Genomic DNA, 24,508 nt, shown 5'->3' with positions numbered 1-24,508 from the left:
ATACACCAACACAACACAAAAAACGGGCAAACGCCATGGAGTTCAAATGAAGAGAGAGTGGAGACGCAGTGTGTGAAAGAAAATGAAAGAAAAAGAAAAGAAGTGTTGGTTTACACGTGATGAAGGACACGGAGAGGCGAAAATGGAGAAAAAGAAACATTTTTAATCGATTCGCAAAGAAGACAAAAGAGAAAAAAACGAGAAAGCCCGGGGCAAAACCCGAACCCGCGTTTTTTGCGCAAAAGCGGCGCCTTAGACCAGTCGGCCACGTGGACAACACTAAGAGCTGCGTGGCAAGACGTATAAGTTCTTGGGGATTTTGAAAAAAGAGGAGCGGCGATCCCGGTTGTTGCAATTGAGTGAGTGGTTGGTCAACTAAATATATTTTTTTAAATAAAAACAAAAGAAACATGTGTTTGTTTAAATCATCATGATAAACATGATGTGAGAGTTGGTCAAATGATAGTTGTATGAATAGGATTTTCATTATAAACGGAATTCAAAAAAAAATTTTGCCAAAAATAACAAATTCTCTCAACAAGGACAACGTGAGATCAGAGATCACCAGGGGTCATAAGGAAAGATTTTAAAAAGTCATAATTAGAGAACAATTGGAGCAGAGATAATTAGAGAGCACTTTTCACTGATGAACTTCGATTTCACACTGTTCGCATCGATGTCGAATGGAAGGCCGATATCGAAGAGGCTTCGGCTCTTGTCAAGAGTCACCAGGCATCGATTAGCGTTGAGCAGGAGGCCAAGTCTGGAAAATGGTGGAAATTTGTAGAGATTTGACCAAAAACTGAGCTAAAAACTCAATTTTTCCGAAAAAATAATCCGAAAAGGTCATTTTTCGCACAAAATACTCAAAATATGACTACAAACCTTGATTTTAAGCGCTAAATTCAAAAAATTCGACCAAAAACTTGTAATTAGCTCGGCACAGTCCCAACAACTGCGCTCCACCGAAATGCCCTTGAAAAATGTCTCTTTTTCTCTTAGTCTCGCAATTTCGCACACTTTTTTCTTGGGTTTCGGTAGAGCGCAGTTGTAAGAAGCGTGCTAAGTTAAAAATTTAAGAAATTCGCAAAATTTCGTGGAAAAAACTCGAAAAATGCGGGATTTTCAGCTGAAAATCTGAAATTTTTTATAATTTTCCCGTACCTCGTCGGATCCTCAATCTTCTTTCCTTCCAGCTCACATCGCAAGCTAATTTCCAATCTTTTCCCTTCGAACAACCTGATTCTCACTCCTTCCACATTTTTGACTCCGAACATCTGGAATTTTTCGATTAATATTCGGAAATTCTGTGGAAAACGCGTCAGAGGCACGCCAGAGACTCAAAATGCGTCAAAAAGGCGCCAAAGACGCGCCAGATGGTTTAAAAATCTCGAAATTTTGAGTTTCGTCCAAAAATAGCGTCAAAGGCGCGCCAGACAGTAAAAAAGGCGCCAAAGACGCGCCAGATGGTTTAAAAATCTCGAAATTTTGAGTTTGGTCCAAAAATAGCGTCAAAGGCGCGCCAGAGAGTCAAGAAGGCGCCAATGACGCGCCAGATGCTCTAAAAACGTCGAAAAACCTATTTTTCGGTCGTAAAAGCGTCAAAGGCGCACCAGATAAACCAGTATCAGCGAAAATCGGAGAAAAACGCGTCAAAGGTACGCCCGACATTCAGATATTCGAAAAATTGAGTTAAAGGAAGAGCGTCAAAGGCGCGCCAGACAGTCAGAAAGGCGCCAAAGACGCGCCAAATGATCTAAAAACGTCGAAAAATATAGTTTTCGGTCATGAAAGCGTCAAAGGCGCAAAAATCGAAGAAAACGCGTCAAAGGTACGCCCGACAGTCAAAAAATTCGAAAATTGAGTTAGAAGAGCGTCAAAGGCGCGCCAGATAGCCATAATTGGCAGAAATCGGAGAAAAAATCTCGAAAAATCAAGTTTTCCATCTGAAATTTTTGAATTTTCCGGGCGAAAATCGGCAAATTTTCCAAAATCTTTCGAGTTTTTACTCAAAAATTTGAATTTCCATCTGAAATTCGTGAATTTCCCACACCTCCTTCTTAATCTCCATCATTTCCATTTGTTTCTCCTGTCTCTCCGCCTCTTTCTCCATTCTCATCAAATCCTCTTGATACATTTCTTCGACAATTTGTCGTTCTGGTTTCTTATTCACTTTCTGCATTTCCAGCTCACCAACTACCACACGATTCCGCAGAATTATGGGTTTCAGCGGGTCAAGGTCGAGGCCGTGCTGAAAAAATTGAAATTTTTGATAAAAAAATGAATTTTATTGAAAAAAATCACTTTATCTTTAATCAAATCACAAAAAATAAGTGCAAGAAGATGCCGAAAGAATGCGTCGTCATGAGAAGCCAACCGTTTTTTGTAGAATGTGCTGTTGACGAGGACATCGATCTGAAATTAATTGTTGTTTTCTGAAAAAACTGAAATTTAGTACAAGAACGGCGAAATTTGGACAGAAAATGCGGATTTTGAGCGAATTTTCAGCAAAATTATGAGTAAAAATGATGGAAAATCGAAGAAAAACACGGCCAAAAATGAGGATTTTTAGCAAAAAAAAATACAGAAAAAACGAATTTTTAGCGGAAAATACCGAAAATTCGAGAATTTTCAGCAAAATTGTGATTCAAAATGGTGGAAAATCCGAGAAAAACGTTTTTTTTGAAAAAAAAAAACTGAAATTTTTCGTTTTTGTGCTAAAAATCCTCATTTTTGCCAAAAATTCTCGAATTTTTCCGCTCAAAATCCGTTTTTCTTCGATTTTCCATCATTTTACTCACAAATTTGCTGAAAATTCTCTAGTTTCCCGTTCAAAATCCGGTTTTCTGTTCAAATTTCGCAGTTTTTTCTAGAAAAAACCAACTTTAATAGAATTCTCATTACTATTATCCTTTACACAATCCATTTCACCAATACTCATCGGAATCCGAAATGTTGGCTTCCCGGTGTCCAATTGAGCTGCGATTTCTTCCTAAAATCACATTTTTTGTTGAATTTTTTTCAGAAAAATTCGAATTTTCAGTACTTGCTCCAAGTCATCGATCGGTGGCGGTAGTTCTTCACAATGGCACACATTAATAAAACATTTTCTCGATTCTTCAGTGACGACACCGTCGATTTTCACTTCTTTCCACTTGCAGACGTATCCCGGCAGCGGTTTGATGTTCCACGTCTCTTCTTTGACGGGTTTTTCGATTTTTATACTCATCTAGGGGGAATTTTCTTGTTTAGGAGAGAAGATTTGGAGGGAAAATTTGTAAAAAACTGAGATATTTTAATAAGAAAATACATATAAATTCAAGAAATTAATTCAATAAAGTGAAAATTTTTGATAAAAGGGAAAGAAAAGTAAGGCACCAAATGTTCAGAAACAAGAAAACAATAAATTACTCAAGTATTATAAGAACTATCCACAAGAAAACGAGGAAATATGAGTTAGAAAATGGCAAGAAGAGCGAATACAGAGTACAAAAGAACACATGGATAGGCAACTAAAAGTCGTTGATGATCCATTGAAAGGGCGATCACAAATAGTTTAGAAGACGCCGAGGAACACCAGAGGACTGCAAGGGCGGAGATGAAGTAGCCAACGATTCCCTGAAAAAATTGAATTTTTCGTTCAAAAAATTAAAATTTCAGTAAAAACTAGCGTTCCAAAGCTTCAATTTTCCCGTTTTTTCAGTGATACATTGACTTTTTCGGTAAATTATTTGTTTGAGAAGTCAAAAAACCTTTTTTTGTTCATAAAGGGAAGCAACACAGAAATCTTGTCCAAAAACCGGAAATTTCGAACATTTCAGCTGGAAATCATGATTTTTCGAGATTTTGTGAAGGAAATTCGGTTGAAAACTCAACATTTCAGCTGGAAAATCTGGATTTTTCGAAATTTGCAAGTTTCAGAATAAAGAATTTTTTTCTCAAAATTTCTGGTTTATGAAAAGCAAAAAAAAACCGATTTTTTGACTTCTCGAACAATTATTTATCTGAAAAAGTAAATTGATTACTGAAAAACGAGAAAATTGAAGCTGCGAATCGTCCCAGAGCCTGAAAACTCACTTTAAACGACAAAACAGCTGTAACTATACTTAAAAGAGCCATAGGTAACAGACAATAACCGAGAACCGATGCAGTGCAAGTAAACGAGATATTCTTCTCATCAGTCGCCATCAAATTCATCAGCGCGTAAATTCCAACGCATCCGAGTCCCCCGACTCCGTAAATGAATCCGAATGAAAGTTTTCCATGGAGAAGAAGAGCGGCGCCGAAAATCAGACAGAAAACTAAAGGACCCGCGAGATCTTGATCAGCGATCACTTCGACCGTCGCCGAACCAGTTGGGTTCAACACAGCGATGGTTTTCTCTTTGATATGAGAGAAATTGATTCCGAGTTCTTCAAGAAGTGGTGGCTCGTTCTCATAGTCTTCACCGTCTGGAGCAGCGTTTGGTAGTGCTGGAATCAAATTTATAAGTAAATATAAGGAATTTAGAGTTTCCATACTTGCAAAAACCGGGCCGGAGCGTAACTCTCTAAAAACGCAATGTTATGAGCTGAAAAATATACCAAAATGTAGATCCCAGCGAGTACTATCTCTGTGAACTATTACGGGCCGGATGGCAAATCGGTAATGTGCGAGGGATCGGGAAAAAAGTGCCGAAAAACACAAGAAAACGCAAAAAACGCAAAAAAACTCCAAAAACACAAAAAATGAAAAAAACACCAAAAAGCGGACCGGGCAAGGATGGTGATTTTGGCGTTTTTTCGCATTTTTTGGCCGTTTTTGGGTTTTTTTTTCGCGTTTTCGGGTTTTTTGGTCGCATTTTTCGGTGTTTCTTGCGTTTTTTTGCGGTTTTTTGGCTGCGCACTTTTTCCCAACTGGCAGGCCGGATGGCTATTCGTTAATGTACCGCGGGCCAGGAAAATGTTCCAAAAACGCAAAAAATACCAAAAAGCCGGGCTAGAATGGTGTTCATTTGAACTTTTTGGTGTTTTTTCGCTTTTTTTGGGTTTTTTGGCGTTTTTAGCACTTTTTTCGACCCGCGGCACACTACCGATCCGCCATCCGGCCCGTATTAAGTATCAGAGATAGAATTCACTGAGATCTACATTTTGGTATATTTTTCAGCTCATAACATTGCGTTTTAAGCGAGTTACGCGCCGGTCCGTTTTACAAGTATTAATGGAAGTTTCCGAACCTCCAGTTCCGGTATTTGGCAAAAACATTTGTCCGCCATAATAATTATTTTGTGGCTGCTGATATTGCTGACTTTGCTGTTGATAATAGTCATTTCCAGCTTCTAAAATACTTTAATTAACTCAAAATTTTAATTTTCTCTTACGTTGTTGTGCTTGTTGTGGTTGTGAGTAGTCGAATTGTCCCCATCCCATGTCTTGTTGATTTGTCTGCGTATTCCATCCTCCTGAACGAAAAATTCTATTATTTTGGCTTATTTTTGAATCAGAGATTCTCACCTTGTTGCTGTTGACCATCATCCATCCAAAATCCGTTCGACATTGTGAAAAATTCACTGAAATTTCATTTAAATTAAGTTGAAAACTTGGAAAATGATGTGGCAATTCTCGCAAATCGGTTGTAACAGTGAAGCAGTAGAGCGCGATTGCTTCGGGGACTAGGAATCCAGCAAGCCGTGTACTCCTCTCGGAGGATTTCCTACTGCAAAAAATTTAAGTTATTGAGTAAATTTGCATCAGATGTCGTCGATTCTCCCCCAAATTTTGCTTCGACCAATCAGAATTAGCGCCTCGAATTTCGGACAAATTACAAGAAGCATTGCGACAAGTCAGAAATGTAAAAAAATAAACTTTTTTCTCGATTTTTTAGTAAAAACTCTAAAAAAAATATTTTTTAGGCTGTATCGAAACAATTGCGCTGTCCAAACTCAACAAAGACGATCTAGGACACTCAATCTTGATTCATAAAGGCACATTGCCCCCGGGATCCCCAAAAACTCCGCACGACGTCGTGGCAATGGGTGTAAAGGCGGCGAAGATTCTATCACTATCGTCTTCTATCGCCGGAGTCGTCATGGTGCCAGTACTCTCTTCGTATTTGTGGGAAGCCGCTGCTGAGAAGCCGAAGATGATGATGTTTGCGATTGGTCAGCTTTTTTTCGATTTGAAATCGAAATTTTCGATAAAAAATCAAAAAAATTGAATTTTTTTCCAGTCGCCAACACATTTCTCGTGCTACTCTCATTCACGCCGCTGTTACTTCACTTCCTCGCGAAACGATTCCCAATCGATATTTTCTATAATAACGAGAAGAAAATCTACACGACAATCCACTACAACTTCTTGATGCAGAAGCAAGCGCTCCGGTTTTCGGCGTCAGACGTCGTCGACGCTGCGGTGGCGCCCGAAATGAAGAAGGTGTGGATTCCGTTGGCGACGGCGTTTGTTGGAAAACGACCACTTCTCATCTCCTTGGATCGGAATGCGTATCTGGATAAACTGGCGTTCGATGAGCTGACGAAGAATGTGGATATCCCACCGAATGCTGACTAAATAACTGTTTTTTGTTGTTTTTTTTCTATTTAGGTAGTAGTTTTTATTGTTTTTTGTTTCAGATTTCCCGCATTTTTGAGCTGAAAATCGTAATTTCCGGCTTAAAATCGGTGAAAAACTTATATTTATAGTTTTTGTGAGTTTCCTGTCAGAAACCGGTCGAAAATGTTATTTTTCGTTGGAAAAAACGCGAAAAATCCAAATTTTCCAGTCGGGAACAACAAAAAATCGCTCTCTGACTGAAAAAAAGGCTGCAAATTGAAAAAAAACGGTTTTCAGCTGATTTCGAATAGAAAATAACTATTTAGGACCTGAAAACGCTGAAAAATCTATTTTTCAGGTGCAAAATAGCTAAAAACTTGAAAATATTCATTACAATGGTCATGAATTTCACGAAAGTCAGAGAAATGGGAATTTTTCATCGATTTTGGACTGAAAATCACGATTTTCAGCTCAAAAAATGCCAGAATTCTCTTTTTTGGTAGAAAATGACGGAAAATCGTGATTTCCCACCGATATCCTGACTAAATAACTTTTTTGTTGGGTTTTTCTATTCAGGTAGTAGTTTTTATTGTTTTTCGCTTTATTTCTTGTTGAAAATTTAAGAAAAATCAAAGTTTATTAATCACAATGCCAGTAATCGCCTCAATCTGCGGCGCGAGCTCTTCTCCTGTCAAATTTTTCAGCACCACATCAAATTTATAATTGTCAAGACCACATTCTGATTCTGTATCATCGACGCCTTCTACAAATCGGAATCCACGCTCCTTTCGATTTTCTTCACTGGTTTCAACGCGAATCGTAAGGGAATTGAAGTTTGAGTTGAAATAGGCGTAATCAGTGAGTCGCCGACAATCCGACACGATGACGACGTCGCTGTCAATCACTGATTTGATGGCAGCTCTGAAATAGTTGAAAAATTTTCTTTGGAAAATATTTTTTTCAAAAAAACCTGCAAAAAACTCCAAAATCCTTATTTCTCGCTTCCTCTCCCCATAAAATCATATCCTTTCTGTATTTTTCTTTGTATGGGCCATCTGTTAACAGCTCAGCGAAATTCAGATCTAAAAATACGAGTTTCCTGTGAATTTTTGCTTAAATTCCAGAAATTTACCATGAATTTTCGCGTATTCTTCCTTTAAACTGTGTGATATGCCAACTGCGGATACGGAGACACCTTTACTTGCTAATGATTCTTTGATTAGTTTTGCGCAATAGTCTTTACCAGACTTTCGTTTTCCTGAGATCGCTATCACAAACTTTACCATTTTTCTGGAATTCTGGAATACCAGGTTGTTCGAGTAAAAGTTCGGGGGAAAAGAATTTTTCGAAAAATGGAAAATCCGTTCTGTACACGAAAAAAGTCTTGTAGATTTATATATTATTCGATCATAAAAAAGCAAATGGGGACAAATAAATTAATATAGAATTTCGAAACGAATAAAACGAAACGACAAAAGGTGTGAAACTCTACATGAAAAGTGGATGTGGACGAGAAGATTTCCGTGCTCCTCGTCGATGGAGACGGCGGAAACATAGAAGAGAACAACCCGATTATTGTATATATTTCACAGCGAGCGAAGAAACGTTTAGGCTCCGACGATGATGTTGTTGATTGGGATGTGGATGAGCTTGACGAAGAATCCAATGAATCCCATGATGGCGAATCCGATCGCGGTGGCCGTGGCGATCTTTTGGTATTCTGGAAGAAAAAATGGGGTAAATCAGACAATAATTAAGAGAAAAATGAGGTATTTTTGAATAGAAACTCACCCTTTCTGTCTGGCTTTGTGCATCTCTTGACCAGACGGTAAGAGTCCTTTGAGAATTGGCGAGCTGGCTCAATCATAGCTTGGAATTGATCCATGGTGGCTTCTGGAAATGGAAAATAGGAGCATTTTGAAAAAGAAACGAGAAAAAGAGATATAATTACGGAAAAACTGCCGAGAAGCGGTTTTGTCGATTTTTTTAGTGAAAAAAAAAATTTTCACTGAAATTAATATATTTTCCGCACCAAAACTACCTAAAACTACCTAAAAACTACCTAAAAATAGCAAAAAATTGCTGAAAATCGCTAAAAATCAAGCCAAAAACACAAAGAAATGGCAAAATGAGCGGAGAATATAAGGAGAAACAGTGCACGTCGCGTTGCTGTCGACCAGAAATTGTCGCAGTGGAAACGAGGAGAGAGAGGGAGACGCAGACGGCGGCAGAGAACTGCAAGTTTGATGTGCAGGTTTGCTTGTTGGCGGGTGTTTGAATGTGGAAAATTGAAACAATTGGGGAGGTTGTTTGAATTCGGTGAATAAAAACGTGATTTCGCCTGGAATTAAATAAATTTTTAGATGAAAAAAATTGAAAAATAGTAATAAATTGAAATTCTAATGAGTATCCTTCGAGAAACGATGTTTAAAAATTTGTTTATTAGCCGGAAGCTACGGAAGTACACTTTGCCAGAGAAAAATGCCTTCCAAAACATGATTTTTGGATAAAAATACAGAAAAATCATGGAATTTCACCTAAAAAGTGACAAAAACCAACTGCCTCACGGCAACAGCGCATATTTTGTATATTCGGGGTACTGTACTTCTGAAAAAGAAAAAGAAAAGAAGTTGGTGCGCCAACTCCTGCAAATGTACCAATCAGAGTTTATTAATAAGTATATTTTTGATCTGAAAATAGTTTTCTGTATAAGTTTCGATTTGAGGGTAGAAAACATCAATATTAATAAAAATCATCTGGAAAAACTATAGTCAGACACAGTAGTAGATATTTCAGATAGAAATTCTATGAAATTTTCATAAAGAATCTGTCGGACATGGTTGAGATTATAGGTTCACAAACACTTGACGGGTGGTATTAAAGGTTCATGGAATTTGTTGAAATTGGGAGTTGAAAACATGTAGTGACTACGAAACCGATCCGAACAAACTCCATGCGCCTTTAACACTACCGGCTAGTGTTCGCGAATCGATAATAATAAACACTAGGCAGAGATTTTGAATTGTACTGTTTCTCGAGCAAAAAACTATTACCCATTCGCCGGTGACTGGCCGCTTGCTCAAAGTTCAGCTCGGTGGGTCTCGTTGCCACTACCGTACTTTTGAAACTTTTTATGGGTGAAGTACGGTAGAGAGCCGGCGTATATCGAAATTCCGCAACGAGACCCACTCCTCATCCCCGAGGCGAATTTTGAACTACTGGTCAGTTAATGGCGAATGGGTGATATTTCAGAGAAATCAGTTCTCAAAAATTAGAGACTGTAATATGTAACAGTTCTCATGAGTAATTGATCAGGAAGTACAGACAAAATCACTCCAGATAAAACCTATTTCAGAAGACGTTACACTTCCAAGTCCCTCGTTTTGTCTAAACCCAATGAAACATTTTGCCCTTCAAAAACAAAAAAAATGTTTCCAAATAGAAAGTTGTTTTGGCACGCTCCTCCGTCTACGTCTCTCTGCCAACATCATCATAACACTTTAAAAAAGAAAAAGCAGATGAATCGTGCCTCGAATCTCTCTCTGTCTTCCTCAAAACCGGATCATCAGGGGACTGGAGAAGTGTCTCATCTGAATACAGAGAGAATATACATAGATTTAGAGACTGCGAGAACTTGCCCACTTTGAACGAATATCGTCACGGATTGAGAGAGAAAGAAAGAAATCCCCCCTATTCGGATACCTTCTGTCCGTTTGTTTCCTCTCTTCAAATACTTCAATCCTTATATTCTGTCGAATACTTTCCGTCCCCTCGATCTATTCAATTTCTTCTCAAATTTACATAAATGCTACGAGAATTCTTTGTGATCTACACTGTCTTCAACTACTGAAACATACATTACACATGGTTTCACCTTTCACAGCTTCTTCTCCTTCTTCGTCATCTTCTGCTTTTTGATTCGTCATCTACGTCTTCCAACCTCTCTCTCTCTCTCCTCTACTTGTATTCTTCTGAATCATTCGACGTCGTCGTCATCGGTCGTGTAAATGGTGTTGCGTCTTTGCCGCTTCTTGACGCCATCTGGCGGCCGTTGCGTCAACTTTTTCCTCCTCCTCTTATCCGCTAATTCGATCTTGATTGGCCTTGTCGGCGGTCAGCTGCCAGATCAACTCGATCCGTTCCTCGAGAAGTTGTTCGAGTTTGAAGAATGTGAGTTGTGTTTTGGTAGCTTGCCGGTAGGATACGTTAGCAACACAGGGATGCGAAGCATAAGGTCGGGTAAACGCGCTCCATCGCACAGCGGATGTCATTATGTCAAAAAAGAGTTGGCTGAGTGCCAAATTCAAGTTCAGCGTGTGTCTGTCGCATCTTTCATTGAAAAACGCGAAGCGCACACAGCAGTCCACAATTCTAGTCCACAATTCTAAGTCCACAATTCCCTAACCCGGTCATGTTCCAAACAATTCGCAGCTTTTGAAGCGTGTTTTATCGCGAATTCCCTGAAAAACCAAGAAAAAACCGAAAAAATTGACATAAATTCTAACTTACCAAAGATTTTCCGCAGTAAAATGTACATTTTAATTCTAAAATATTCAAAAAAGCTACAAAAAACAAACTTGTTGACTACAGTAAGAATTGCAAATGTTCACCGTGACGCAATATTGCGGACCGCACAGAAATACAATTTTCTCTCGTTTCCTCCGATTTTTCCCCATTTTTTCCAGGCGAAGACTTCCTTGGCTCCACCGACTACACCAACATTGCCACCTCAAAATGTGACCCTCACACTTGTGACTTCCCCCGACAAATCTGTGCTCGACCTGCTTCAAAGTTCCAGGACACCTCAGCCAACACCTGCAGAACTATTCCAATCGAGTGTATCACCGCGGCGAATGGCGGAACTGCTCCAGGTCCATCGATTCGTCCAACACCATCACCTTTCATGCCACCACAACCTTCACTTCCAAATGTGATCTCTCCAATGATACCGTCTCCCACAGGTAAGAATCAAATGGGAAATAATAGGTTTCTTGTTCTCGACCAAACATTTGATGAAAAGTGTAAAAGTCTATTAAACCACTCTCTGAAAACTAAGAAAGAGAACAAAAGAAGCTTTTTTTGTCTGTGTCAATAGGCGATGAGTCATCTCAACTTATTTCAGCCTCTGCCACACCGTCACCTACTGATCCACTGGCGATTTGCAAAATGGGCGTGCCAAACGGACGCTTTTGCGGGTTTCGGCCAATGTTCACCTATAACAAAGTGAGTAACTGGTTCTCCACTTATTGACTTTTTTTGGGGAATGAAAAGTATAATGTATGTGTGTGTATATGTACAAAACATGTTTAGGAGACGTTGCAATGCGACGAATTTTGGTTTCCGGGATGTCGGACGGCGGAGACGAATGCAAATTTGTTCGAGGATTATCAACAGTGTCAGAAAGTAGCGGATATGTGTAAACGTAAGTTACACTTTCTTTCGAATCGACGGAGGGGATGCTTATCCAGTTCAAGAGCGTACGAAAAAAGTGAATCGATGGTGTCTTGTGTTCATCAAAACGTTTTAGCAACATCACGGTAGTTAGGCACGCAACGCGTGAGACAGGCTAGAGTCTATATGCACGTGATGCAACAACGGAACAGAGTTTACGTTTTTGAAAAAGCGAAAGACCGTTTAAAAATCGATAAAGGCCATGTTTAACTATGAATCTGCTAGTTTTTACCAAAGTTTGTTCATCTTTCTTACAAGCCATAAAAAGTTACAGGAGGTACTCTGTATCATTGTAAAGCTGAGAAAACGATGATTTCAAATATATATTCAGTTTTTCCCGGGAAGTCTGTTATTCGAGAAAAATGAGGTCAAAGTTCAGAGTTTGAAAGTTTGGAGTTCGGTAAGGTAATGGTCTAACTTCAACCTCGTTTTTCTCGAGTACGAGGTTAAATTCTCAAGGACAAAAACTGAATATATATTTGGAATCAGAGTTTTCTCGGCTTTCCAATGAAATAGGTCACGTTCCATAACTCCACGGGCACCGCCCTTCCCAATCTAGATTTTTCTTGTTTTCCAAAAGTTGATGCGCCTTCAAAATTGGATCACTGTTTTATATAGGCCAATGATTCCACAAGTACAAATGCTTGTCATGCAACTAAACACAAGCGCTGCGTATCGACTCTCTATCATTTTGACGACGATACGGAGCTCATTTGAGAGCTTTCTGATTTTGAACATGAAACACTTTGCTGTTTTCTTCAAGACACACATGTTCATTTTTAGTCCATACATATGAATTCAAATTATTTCGCCGCGATACCGGAATTCTAGTGAAGCGCGCTTGCAAGCAACTTGGCAGGTTCCCAATTCAGTCGGCGCTCAGCCAAATCGCGTGCTTATAACGTGAACGAACAAGGCAATGAAATTTTTCGAATGAAGCACACTTTTTCATCAGAGTGGAAAAATACAAATTTTCGCTAATTTTACGCAAGTTTTTGAAGCGCAGATGCTTCCTATGGACATTTTATGACCCTGGGAGACATTCTTCAATCAAAACTTCAAATTTCAGCCACCCCTCCACCAACTCTTGCTCCATTCCGCCCTCGTCCACACACAACTCGTCGTCCACATCCGCCACCAACACCTCCTCCACCACCACCAACTCCTCCTGCACCATCTCCATTCGTCGACGCCTTCAAATCATTTGGAGGCAACAGTCAAGCCGGACAAGGTGCTCTTGGAGCCCTCGGCATGTTCACTGGAAGCGGTCTAGGAGAAACTGGTCAAGGCCCTCTCGGTAACTTTGTTCCTAATCCAAACGCTGGAGCGGCACCAATGGGAGCCGGCGGAAATGGTGGTAACGGAGGAGGTCCAGATGGACAAGATCTTGGATTATTCGGGTTGATTCAACAAGGAATAATGGGTGCTCAGGCGGCTGGGCAAGGTGGAAAACCTGGGAAAGAGGCGACTGCGAAGGCAGCTGGACAGATACTCCAACAATTCACTGGTTTTGATTTAGGAGGAATTGGAAATAATTTCGGAGGACTTTTCGGAAGATAATTATCCCAAAAAATAGACAATGACAAATTTCTGATCGAATTGAAAAAGAGACGGGTAGTTATTTTGTAAAGTATCTTGATGTGGCATTGCTTTCGTTAAAACTAATAATTTTTCATTTTTGAATTGAATTGAATTGTTTTGAATAAATGTAAAACTCGATTAGCACATTCCCATATTGATGCAAATTTGGGTCGGGGAGTTGTTGGCTTGTCCAGTGAAGTTCTGAAAATAAGAAATATAAATTGTGAATCCGCCCTCGGAGCCTTTTGCTGGAAGTGGTCTAGGAACCAGTGGTCAAGGTCCCCTCGATAGTTTAGTCGTGGAAACCAAGCTACAGTAAGAGAGAAAGATACAGAGAAGTCAGACACTCTAGTTTCTCTGCGCTGTCTCCCTCTACCTGTCTTTGAAGACGTGTATCTCAAAACCTAAAAGAGCTACAAGAAAGTTGTCAACTATTAAAATGTGGAGAACAAAATTTTACACATTTTATTAGTTGACAACTTTTTGATAGCTCTGCTAGGTTTAGAGATATAACGGTTTGAACTCCAGGCACCAAAACAAGAGACGCAGATTCTGTGCACGCCACTTGGGTGGTACATATCTTTAACCGCTTATATCTCCAAATCTAGAAGAGTTATCAAAAAGTTGTCAACTACAAAAATGTAGCTCCAGACTTGAACACACTCACCGCATAGAAAATATTGAAGTTAGTATTCATGGTTCCACGACATGTCTCACGAGTCTGTTTCACTGGGATCTGGTCACACCCTTGTGATGCTTGAACTCCCATTTGAGCCTACAAAAGTTCTTTTTTTCCGTCAACTACCCGTACCCCTTACCTGCATGTCAGGAGTAGTGACAACTTCTTGATTGATTTGAGCTAATCCAGAAATACAGAAAGCACATGAGATTGGAGTTTGGGCGGAAGTGAAAGTAGAGAAGAGAAGGTTCCCGAGGACAACGGAGAGCAAGAATTTCATTTTTAATTGAAATTGAAAAAAGGTTGTTGGTTGAACTGAAAAGAGCACTGCTCTCCGGTTGCTGATTACATGGTTGGGTGACTGATAAGAGCGCCACGGTGTTTGATCGATTTTTTGAGAACATAATAGACTATCAAATGTTTATTTTATTCCAAGAAAATAGTTCCTATACAAATATGCTCGGCACCTTACTTACAACTGCGCTCCACCGAAATCCCCCTTGAAAAATTTCGCACACAACTTTATTTGGTTTCGGTAGAGCGCGGTTGTAAGACAAGTGCCGTGCTAATAATTCTGGCATCAATAGCAAAAGCAATTAGACTTTCCTCAACACCAATGTATACTGATTCTTAGTATCCGTTCCGTCTTCCCTCAACACTTTATCCAACTCAATCGCGGAGTTCGTCTCTGATGAATACGTGGCAACCCACTCGAATCCAGTCATCAACATAGCCAATCGAATAGGTCCATAGACTCGATGAAGGTTAAAGACAACTGCGTCAAGACCGAATGGAAGTCCAAGGAACAATAAACCACCTGGTTTCAATGTGCACCTGATTTTCAGAATTTCTCGTAGATCACCGATTGCGTCAATTGGTTCACCGAACTGTCCAAGTCCTAGCTGCTCAATAGAGGAAAATGCTGCGGCAAAATCAAAAGAGTTTAGGTATTTTTCGTAGTTACTCGCAAAGTCAGCTGGACTAATAGAGGACATTCGGTCTCGGAACTTTTGCTCAATATTCAATTGGTTGTATTCAATTGTCAAGATGTTAGCGGCTCCTGAAACACAATTTTTTTAGAATTGGTTTTTCCCGGAGGTCAGGGGGTGCTTACCATGTTTCAACGAAAGCACTTCCACCCATGGTATCAAACTTCCGACAATCAACCCATTCTTTTCATTCAACTCGTGTTCCTTCATAGCATGGTGTAGGGAGACTAAAGCATTGTATTTATGAATTGCAAATATTAGCACGGCACACTTCTTACACCCGCGCTCTACCGGTGGAGCGCAGTTGTAAGAACTGTGCCGAGCTAACTGAATATTACCTCCATCAAAACTATAGCTTAGAGCTCCAAGAATTTCAGACTTCCACGTCATCAACTCAGATATGATATCCCATTTTGCGGGTTTTTGTTTCTTCGCGGCACTGTTTCGATAGTTCTGGAATATCAAACATGATTTAAGCATACTTGCTGATTGGGTCGAAACGGGCCGACACCGGGCGGCACGTAACTCGCTCAAAACTCAATACTACGAGTTGAAAAATATACCAAAATGTAGATCTCTGCGAGTTTTTTGAACCTTTTCCCGGCCCCTGGCACACTACCGATCCGCTATCCGACCCGAAGTAGGTCACAGAGATAAAACTCGCCAAGATCTACATTATGGTGTATTTTTTGGCTCATAAGAATGCAATTTGAGCAAGTTTCGCCCGTGTCGGCCTGTATGGATTCAAGCTCTTCAAAAATTTGCGCTGAAAATTTAGAAACCGTCCGTACATGGTCAGATTTATATAAGTTTTGATTTGAACGGATCTATGGCATAACGGTATCAACCCGGAAGCTAACTCACGTAAATCAACGAAGAATAATTATTCATGGTCACTTCAAACTGCTGCTCTGCAGTCAACCTTCTCGGTGGTACTTCGTTTCTAGACATATTCGATACTTCTATCCAATCCATGAACACCTGACACCTTCTATTATGGACTGATTCCACTATTCAGACTCACCTTCTCACAAGTCGGCTCCTGTACAAATCTCAATGTGGGTACTGGTGCAGTGACTTGAACCACTTCATAACCATTCTTCGAATACAAGTTATTCTCCAGCTCCTCTAGTGTCACATCCTCTTGATATATATTTCTCCGTCTGATTTTAGAATTTCGAAGACGCTCTTTCAGTTTTGATATCCCAGAGGTCGGTGGGAAGTCGTACCTGCAATTTTCAAAATATTACTTTTCGTTAATTAAACCTACCACAACGCCACCAAATAAAGCAACGAAACGATAATCAGAAGATTCCTTTCACGTGCTGAATACAGTCGTGGCATATCGGAAAACAAGCATCTTGGAAATTTATTTCGAAAAGGGTGTTGGAGGGGAAAGATATGGATCTGATGGACAGAATAAGTTTGGACAAGTCTGCAGAGGAAACTGGTAGTGTCAATGACTATGGTTTGTCGAGTTTTGAAAATGAGACAGCCTAGGAAATTCTGAATGGAAAATTAGGCCATCCACCTGATAGAGATAAAACTTTGTTTTTAGAAAGAAAACTTTAAGTTTTAAAAGTCAAAAATGAATCACACTAAGGTCTAGCTTTGAGAACGGCCTAGTTTTTTAGTTTTCCAATAGTTTTTTCGGTCGTCTTGAGGATTCTCTCTGACCAACTAACAAATTGACGTTTTTGGCATCATAGGGCTTAGAGATAGCCAGTGTAGAGATATGGAACTGGTATACGGCTAATGCGTCGTAGAATCCCGGAATTCTGAAATTTTAAAAATCTTGGAATATCGCTAAACTATAGAATCTTTGAATCCTAGAAATAGCAAAATGTAGATTGTTGAAATCCCATAATCCTGGAACCTTGGAATCTGAAACTTTTAAGTAGTCAAAGTTAGAATTTAAAAATTCTAACTTTGACTACTTTTTGGCTTTTAAGTGTGAAACCCTGAAATCCCGTGAACCCAAAAAACCTTCAATATTTAAGCCCAGGATTCACGGAATCCTAAAATCCTGGGATTTTGAAATATTTAAAATCTTCAAAATCTTGAATCCTGAAATCTTGTGTTCTGAATCGCAAAATTTTGAAATAGCGCACCCTAGAATCCCGGAATTGTGGAATTCCGAATTCCTTAAACCTTGGAATCTTGGAATCCAGAAATCCTCTATTCAGAGCCAAAAATTGAGCCAAACTTTGACCATTGCCAACCAAATATTGACCAATTTCCGTCAAAAATTGACCATTTCCCGTAAAAAAACTAACCATTTTCAGCAAAAATAGACATTTCCAGCCAAAATTGATCATTTTCAGCCCAGAACTTCTAATCCCCAATCCTTCACTCCTCCACCCTGAAATCTGAGTATCCCCTTTTTCCAACGCACACCCTTCATATTCAAATTTGCCAGCTACAAGACCTCTCAACTCTCATCTACGCCTCAGGCACTATTGTGCACTTCACACTCCTATGTAGATCATAAGGAGGATGGGGGCGATCCCCAAGGTATCCCCCATTGTTTTTGTTTATACATGGTGAAAAATGTTTTCAAAATTTCGAATTCCGCACATGATTCAACACAAGGGATCAACTAATCACTCCCTTGTTGTTGACTAGAGGGGGGGACCTTCAAGTGTTTTTGTCTCTTTGCCCAGACCTCTAATGCAAACTATTTTCTTCGTGGTCCGTTTGTCGTTTCTCTCACAGACCACACACAAATCTTCCTTCCTTCTCCCTCTCTCCTTCCTTCTCCAGAATCCCAAATACAAATTGGATTCCAATTTTCTCCTTTTTCGACATGATTCTTTTCTTTGGCGACATCCGACATTCTCATTTTTTGGTGTGTCTTTTACTTTTTTCCTTCCAGAAACATGACAAGCAGTGGTGGAGAATGGCTATCAATCGAGGACCTGATGGAGAAGATCAGCAACAAGTCGGCGCAGGAAAGGAAGGTAAATTTCAGTTCATAGGGAACTTCTTAAAGTGGAAGGAAAGAATTGTGATGACTCACAACTATCAAGTTACATTCATCATTTCGAGGAGGACTGGGGGCCTCTAAAAGCTTGAAGTGGTAGCTCTCAGATTTTATGAGCTCGTCTCAGAGGGAGCATATGTTTTGTCTTCTTCCCGGACGTTTTCTTTCTGAACGATTACACATTTCTTGGTTCTTAGGGTTTTAACAGCAGCTAGGTAGCCAAGATTAGTTAGATAGTGAACAGTCTGTGGAGGGGAAACATTAATAATTCCTAAACAAAAAGTTAGTAATTGGAAAATTTCCCCATTATAAGCCAAATTCTCATCACAATAAGTCCAAACAGTAAGATAGTGTTAGGGGACCAAGTTTTGGCAAATCTACGCTCACATACTGACGCGCTTTATTGATAACGGCGTTACAACTTGTCGTGACGGTTAACATTAGTATTTTTGGCGTACAATGGCGGTGCCAAAAACTTCAAAAATCTTCATTTCTAAATGGAAAACTTTAGGAACACGGAATTTCTCATTAGAGCGCAGCCGCGGATATAGGCTGTGCCTCATCGTGTCATATACTTCATATTTTTTCGGCGTTATACCCACGTTAAGTTTTAGCCAGTTTTGCTTTCAGAATCATATTTTTCAGAACAGTAATAGCTAAAAATATAGCCTTGCCAGACATTTTCCATTGGAAAACTGTTCGCCTAGCTAATTTTGCCAATGATTAACCTAGGAATGCTCTCAATTACGATTATTGACTCGTAGTCTAAACAATTTAAAATTTTAGTAAAATCTTCAAAAAATATTCACCACAACAAAATAAACTGAAAAACTATAGGCCGCTATCCACTTCAAAATCCCTTCCCACAATGATTTTTGATTATGTCCCGATTCGTTTTTTCGTTTTCTCTCGAAAAGTTTCTCTACAGGAAATTCAATCTACTTTTCGAATTCTCCATGTTTAGTCCATTTGTCTGTCACTTTTTTATCATTTTTTTTTTGAGTTGCTTACTTTTTACATTCATGAATCGAAAAGATTCTTATTTTCTTATTTTTGAAATCGAAACGACGCAAAAAACTTCCATCTGCTCTTTGTCATCTTCCCCGCTTCTTCTTCTTTCTCTATTCTTCTTCGTTTCTCACTCCGAGGCATTCGAATCAAATTTTTATTTCTTTCTTTCGTGGAAAGGAGGAGACGAGAAATGGGAAAGGCGTGAGAATCGATTCAGAAGAAAAAGAAGAAGAAGAAGGGGATGCGGGGACGATGAAAAAAAGAAAAGAAGGAGAACAAGAGCGGAAAAAGAAGGGGTTGGGGAGGAAGAAGCCCTTCAACACATGAGGGGGCTCTCTCCACTACTCATACTCATCCTTTTGTCCACTTCTTTCTCGTTTTATGTTTTCGATCTTGACACCTATAAAGTTATGAGATTTTTAATTTTTCTGAAAAGTGACTTATAGGTTACAGTCTATCTTACAAAAAGTCAAAGATTGATATTATCGGTTCACGAACTTGTTCCGGAACGTGCTAAATGCGCGGAATGGTCTCGTATTTGAAAAAGATCAAATGCCGTGTTTTCACAGGTCTGAAAAGAACTGCACATCATGTTTTGCGCTTCGAGACCCTTTCGTACAAATTAGATGCGCCTTTAACACCACCTGGCAACTCTTCGTGAACAAATAATATCTATTGCTGAAGATTGTTATGCAAGAAAGGAGAAGTACGGTTTCTTTTGAAATATCATTTTTCTACACTAACTAGAATATATATTGTGTTATATTGCTGGAAAGCTGGAAACGAGAGTATTTTGAATTTGTTTTCAATACTTGATCCGCACCAATAGAATGCGAGTTATCACACTTCTAGATCTTAAATTGAATTGAGATTTGTCACATCCGCAAAATTCTCATAAATCGGTTCTATTAGCACGACACGCTTCTCACGTCCGCGCTCTATCGAAACCGAAGGAAATAGTGTGTGAAGTTTAGAGACTCAATGAAAAAGAGACATTTTTCAAGTAAATTTCGGTGGAGCGCAGTTGTAAGAACTGTGCGGAGCTAATATATGGCATTGAGAAAAGTTTGAACAGACTCAGTATCCCCACGTCAACAGCTTTCAAAAAATGTAGGTTATGTCTGAAAACTCTGACTTGACTAAAGTGATAGATTATGTAGTTTATACTTGCGCGACCGAATCAAAACCACCCTGGATATGAAATAATGCCAAAAAGTGGTCAAACGTTATAACTGTAATCATTATACCTTGATCTGTCGATTCTATTTCGTACTAGTTTTAATTAGGGCAATTCTATTCCGGACAGTTCCGACTAGTTTCCAAAACTCAAATTCAAACGAATAAGTGCACTACCGTAGTTTTTTATAGCTGTTAACTTATCGTAATCGTTCTCAATATAAAATATTTTTGTTAGTTATCACCTAAGCTTCACCCATATCACCTAACTCAACCGTTTTCCAGATGTCCCAAGCCAATCATCTCTCCTATTCGGCCCGAATGCGCGGTCGCTCCAAGCAACCCATTTATTCATCTGACAAACGTGTCAAGTTCACTCAGAAAAGTGGTGTCAAGTAAGCATAAATACTAGTATGGGTCTGAAACTATAGAAATTTTTCAGATGGGTCCGCATTATCACAGTTCTCGGCTACATCCTTTCCGTTTCTCTCCCAGCAATTTCTTTGAGCGTTTATTACATCTACATTTGGGATCCAGGATACATCACAAAGGTTAGTTAGGTTATCTGGATAAGATTTCAGTTAATTTTGTTTTCCAGTACCCCGCTGAACCTGTGAACAAGACCGTCTTAATCCATAAGTCGCCTATACTATCCCAACGAGTGGAACGGGATATGATAGTCACTACAATCGAGGAAAAAGTGGAGGAATCCAAAACAATAGATCTAGCGTCTATTCTACAGGATGGTAAGTTTAGTGTTGCAAGTGCGCTCCACAAAAAGTCTGGTAGAGCGCGAAAATTATTTGTGATTTGCAGGCCTCAAATCAATGGAATCTAAAGAGAGAACCGCTTCGGACAATGGATGACTTGCTTCCTTTATTATGTATTACCTCCACATTTTCCATTTGTTACTGGTTCTTTTATTCCTTTCTAAAAACAATAATGAGCTGAAAATATTTTTATTTTTTTGTCAAAAATTATAATAATAAAAAAGAAGAAAAGAAGAATGAAGACCCGTTGTGTGGGTGGTTAACTTGACAAAACGTTATCATTATTATTGCAAAGGGGGAACAGAGAGGAGAAAATAATTTTAAAAAGGTTGTGAGCCATCAAACAAATTCAATTTTCGAGCTGATGCTTGGCGATTCACCATCGGGCGTGGAAATCAGCTGGGTCTTGGGAATCTGGAGTTCGTCGAGGAGCGAGAGTTTTTTGTCGGATTCTGGGATACAGCAGCACCAGTCGCCTGGAAATATTGAGGGGTTGGGTTAATTGGAGAACGGGTGGTGCGGTGCAAAGTGCTGACCCATAAAACGATTATATTTTGAACTGTCTGAGTTTGCATTACCATGTATAAAAGGATTCGCTGCGCCGCGACTCAATGCAATGCTGAGTGAAGGTAGATAACAAACTTAAACCGCTCTACTGACTTGTTTGGCGACTCATAACTCGGTTTATAGAAGAATTTAGCAGAATTTTATTTCAGATTTAGAATCTGCGGACTCAAAAGTTGCGGGTACCAAATTCTTGAGTCGTTTGAAAGAGAACACTTCGAGGACTTCCCTTGTGAGAAATCATCTATAGAAGCTTCTATCATATTCGCTGCGTAGCGACTCAAAACTATTTGGAGTCTCTAATGTATCCAAGCGCATCTTAGGCGACCTATGAAAACTGTCATTACGAAAAACTATTCCATGGATTTGGAAATTCGCTGCGCAGCGACCCAACCCCTCGCTACTTACCCAAACACTGTCCCATCTCTTTTCTCAACAACGGTTGGAAATACGCGTAAATCGGAAGACGAGCCGAGGAAGCCACAATTGTCAAAAGTGAGATGACATCAACGGAGAGCACATAAAATGCCAGCCATTCTCTGCAAAATAAAAAATTTCAGTGAATTTTAGTTCGAAAAAAAAAACAAACTCACTCGCTGAAAATCGAGGCGCTATCGATATACTCCCAAATCGTGATAATAACAGATAACAGATTAGACATCAGGTAGGTGCAAACGATGATGACGACGGATTTCGTGGTGGCACGAATCCGAGCTTTTTTCTCCTTCACATTCTGCTTATCATGGTCGGCGAACTTGCTCTTCCGGTTGTGCTCACGGAGTTGGAATAGGAGAAGACAGTTGACAAGGAGTAGAATGAAGAAAGGTGCGAGGATAGTGAAGATGTTACGGAAGTAGAAACGCCAGTATTGATTGAAAAGCGGGAATTCGTAGAGGAGACTTGACGGGACTACCTTCCAGTAGTTGAGCTCGCCGTAGCATTCTGGGTTTAATTGGATCTGGAACTTGATATAAGTTACGATGGAGCGTTTTTGGCAAACTTACATCCACCTCCTTGACTATTGTCCCCTTGCTCACAACACCACACATAATCGCGATGAATGCAAGAATCGGTCGATGCTTCTGGAGATATGGAACCAAGAAGTTGTTCACAGTGATACAGTAACGCTCAATCGATGCGAAACAGATGAGGAAAGTAGACGAAGTGATTCCAATATGAGAGACTGTTAGCATTGGAATCATATAACGGACCCAGATAGACTTGAGGAATACACTGGAGGTGAAGTTGACCAGAATTCGGACAGACATCACTGCGATATAGGCGAATGCAATAAATACGTCGAAGAGGGAGAGTAGGAGGAGATATAGGTTTGGGGAGCGTCTGAAATTCTCTCTCAGGTTCCCTAAGTTCTAAAGTTAAAGTAACTCACCGATGCTGCTTATTCGTGACGAAAACGAAAAAGATGAATGTGTTGAAGACGATTGAGATGATGGACACGGTGACTCCGGCGACAACACACAGCCAGAACCGTTCTGTGATCAAGTAGTCGTCGGGAGCCCAGCATGGGATGGTGTACGGGGCTTCGGGGGTCTGGAAAAAGGTATAGTAAGGATTTTGGGTTCAACTTTGGGAATATGTAATGCAGTCGGTATTGTTCAGAAATTCGTATGTTTGGTCCAGGAATTCTGTATCTTGGTCAGTTTTGTACTGAATGAGAAATTCTTCCCTTAAACATTTCAACGGTCTGAATAATCATGATAGATTCTGAAAGTTATGAGAGACTCATCAAAAAGACAGAATTATAGTCACCCTGTTTCAAAAGGCTTTAAACAGACTGAACAGGGTCCGTACCAAAAAGTTGTAACCCACAAAGACGTAGATCTAGTCTTGATTGTTGGTTTGCAGCAAAGTTTTAAAGATTGTGACTATTTTTGACACCGTGATAATCTGTAGGAGTTTCATGATAGGCGATCAGTCAAGACTGCTAGAGTATAGGCTTGAAACTGTAGTCGTAAGTGGAGCTGTGTGACACATAATATTGAAAATTAAAGATCTTGGCTTGTTTTATGACATACTTGCTAATCGGCACAAAACAGATCCAAACCAGCCGGCCCGTAACTAATTCGAAACTCAATAATGTGCTGCAAAATATACCAAAATGTAGATCTCGGCGAGTTTTACGTCTGTGACCAACTACGGGCCGGATGGCTGATCCAAATAACGTGACTACTGTTCTGTGCGGTCCAGGCTAAAAGCCGCCAAGTTCTCAGGCCGTCCAAGCCGATACGACCTGTTACTTCTAGCCATAAAACCCTATAAAACCCCAAAATTCTGCGTAGTTTTATGTGTATAAAGAACCGCTTGGAAGTTTCAACCATGAGGTCCAAGATTGGAGCCCCATTTCATCTAGAATCCTATTTTCCCAGTTTCCTTAATTAATAAAAAATGTGTACTCTCCCTTTAAATTTAACTATCTATTGAAATTCCCCCATCTCCCGACTTCCCGCGTATGTTCCAGGCCTGACTGGTGTTTGCTCAAGTTCCTATTTAAGCCTATTCTTCCAAGTTCACTATTTCATGAACACCACTCCAAATTATGTTACTCTTTTCCAGCATCCCTTTTTCCAATTCCACGTACCGTGCTTTCATAGCTGGATATATTCGCGAAGAGCGACTCGTCCGTTGTCTGATTGCCAACGTCCATTACGAAGAACTCATGTACATTCGAATTCGATTACCTGTGAATTAAACAAATGAATTCATTCGTTTTGTGGTGGTTCGCAGGAAATGAGATGCAAAATAAAAATGGAAAGGAA

General features: G+C 39.7%; 10 protein-coding genes across 10 annotated transcripts; 3 read left to right on the top strand and 7 right to left on the bottom strand.

Moving 5' to 3' along the window:
- Positions 1-600: 600 nt before the first annotated feature.
- GCK72_016572 (uncharacterized protein) lies at positions 601-3,229 on the bottom strand (the record flags this gene model as incomplete). The annotated part of the gene is made up of 6 exons (XM_003100382.2): positions 601-763; positions 1,165-1,277; positions 2,054-2,251; positions 2,305-2,415; positions 2,885-2,992; positions 3,047-3,229. The coding sequence occupies 6 exons, from the start codon at positions 3,227-3,229 to the stop codon at positions 601-603; spliced, it is 876 nt and encodes a 291-aa protein (XP_003100430.2).
- A 227-nt stretch (positions 3,230-3,456) lies between these two features.
- On the bottom strand, positions 3,457-5,535 carry GCK72_016571 (uncharacterized protein; the record flags this gene model as incomplete). The annotated part of the gene is made up of 5 exons (XM_053731564.1): positions 3,457-3,618; positions 4,078-4,472; positions 5,216-5,317; positions 5,360-5,440; positions 5,493-5,535. The coding sequence occupies 5 exons, from the start codon at positions 5,533-5,535 to the stop codon at positions 3,457-3,459; spliced, it is 783 nt and encodes a 260-aa protein (XP_053580477.1).
- A 197-nt stretch (positions 5,536-5,732) lies between these two features.
- On the top strand, positions 5,733-6,545 carry GCK72_016570 (uncharacterized protein; the record flags this gene model as incomplete). Its single annotated transcript, XM_003100385.2, has 3 exons — positions 5,733-5,829; positions 5,891-6,139; positions 6,208-6,545. 3 exons carry the CDS (start codon positions 5,733-5,735, stop codon positions 6,543-6,545), a joined length of 684 nt encoding a protein of 227 aa, XP_003100433.2.
- Positions 6,546-7,156: 611 nt separating this feature from the next.
- GCK72_016569 (uncharacterized protein) lies at positions 7,157-7,813 on the bottom strand (the record flags this gene model as incomplete). Its single annotated transcript, XM_003100361.2, has 3 exons — positions 7,157-7,448; positions 7,498-7,609; positions 7,660-7,813. The coding sequence occupies 3 exons, from the start codon at positions 7,811-7,813 to the stop codon at positions 7,157-7,159; spliced, it is 558 nt and encodes a 185-aa protein (XP_003100409.2).
- A 321-nt stretch (positions 7,814-8,134) lies between these two features.
- Positions 8,135-8,412, bottom strand: GCK72_016568 (uncharacterized protein; the record flags this gene model as incomplete). Its single annotated transcript, XM_003100380.2, has 2 exons — positions 8,135-8,247; positions 8,319-8,412. The coding sequence occupies 2 exons, from the start codon at positions 8,410-8,412 to the stop codon at positions 8,135-8,137; spliced, it is 207 nt and encodes a 68-aa protein (XP_003100428.2).
- A 2,122-nt stretch (positions 8,413-10,534) lies between these two features.
- On the top strand, positions 10,535-13,538 carry GCK72_016567 (uncharacterized protein; the record flags this gene model as incomplete). Its single annotated transcript, XM_003100369.2, has 5 exons — positions 10,535-10,697; positions 11,213-11,488; positions 11,650-11,750; positions 11,838-11,949; positions 13,048-13,538. 5 exons carry the CDS (start codon positions 10,535-10,537, stop codon positions 13,536-13,538), a joined length of 1,143 nt encoding a protein of 380 aa, XP_003100417.1.
- Positions 13,539-14,190: 652 nt separating this feature from the next.
- On the bottom strand, positions 14,191-14,518 carry GCK72_016566 (uncharacterized protein; the record flags this gene model as incomplete). Its single annotated transcript, XM_003100417.2, has 2 exons — positions 14,191-14,334; positions 14,378-14,518. 2 exons carry the CDS (start codon positions 14,516-14,518, stop codon positions 14,191-14,193), a joined length of 285 nt encoding a protein of 94 aa, XP_003100465.2.
- A 316-nt stretch (positions 14,519-14,834) lies between these two features.
- Positions 14,835-18,056, bottom strand: GCK72_016565 (uncharacterized protein; the record flags this gene model as incomplete). Its single annotated transcript, XM_053731563.1, has 7 exons — positions 14,835-15,298; positions 15,353-15,454; positions 15,566-15,680; positions 16,092-16,208; positions 16,252-16,456; positions 16,913-17,005; positions 17,941-18,056. The coding sequence occupies 7 exons, from the start codon at positions 18,054-18,056 to the stop codon at positions 14,835-14,837; spliced, it is 1,212 nt and encodes a 403-aa protein (XP_053580476.1).
- A 50-nt stretch (positions 18,057-18,106) lies between these two features.
- GCK72_016564 (uncharacterized protein) lies at positions 18,107-21,263 on the top strand (the record flags this gene model as incomplete). Its single annotated transcript, XM_003100394.2, has 5 exons — positions 18,107-18,187; positions 20,683-20,792; positions 20,840-20,948; positions 20,996-21,143; positions 21,214-21,263. 5 exons carry the CDS (start codon positions 18,107-18,109, stop codon positions 21,261-21,263), a joined length of 498 nt encoding a protein of 165 aa, XP_003100442.2.
- Positions 21,264-21,506: 243 nt separating this feature from the next.
- Positions 21,507-24,396, bottom strand: GCK72_016563 (uncharacterized protein; the record flags this gene model as incomplete). The annotated part of the gene is made up of 6 exons (XM_003100419.2): positions 21,507-21,643; positions 22,140-22,270; positions 22,325-22,689; positions 22,736-23,072; positions 23,122-23,282; positions 24,331-24,396. The coding sequence occupies 6 exons, from the start codon at positions 24,394-24,396 to the stop codon at positions 21,507-21,509; spliced, it is 1,197 nt and encodes a 398-aa protein (XP_003100467.2).
- Positions 24,397-24,508: the final 112 nt, after the last annotated feature.

The sequence above is a fragment of the Caenorhabditis remanei genome, chromosome V, assembly GCF_010183535.1.
Source record: "Caenorhabditis remanei strain PX506 chromosome V, whole genome shotgun sequence".
Lineage (NCBI taxonomy): Eukaryota > Metazoa > Nematoda > Chromadorea > Rhabditida > Rhabditidae > Caenorhabditis > Caenorhabditis remanei.
The sequence above is the reverse complement of the archived record's forward strand: the minus strand, read 5'-3'. Positions and strand labels throughout refer to the sequence as shown.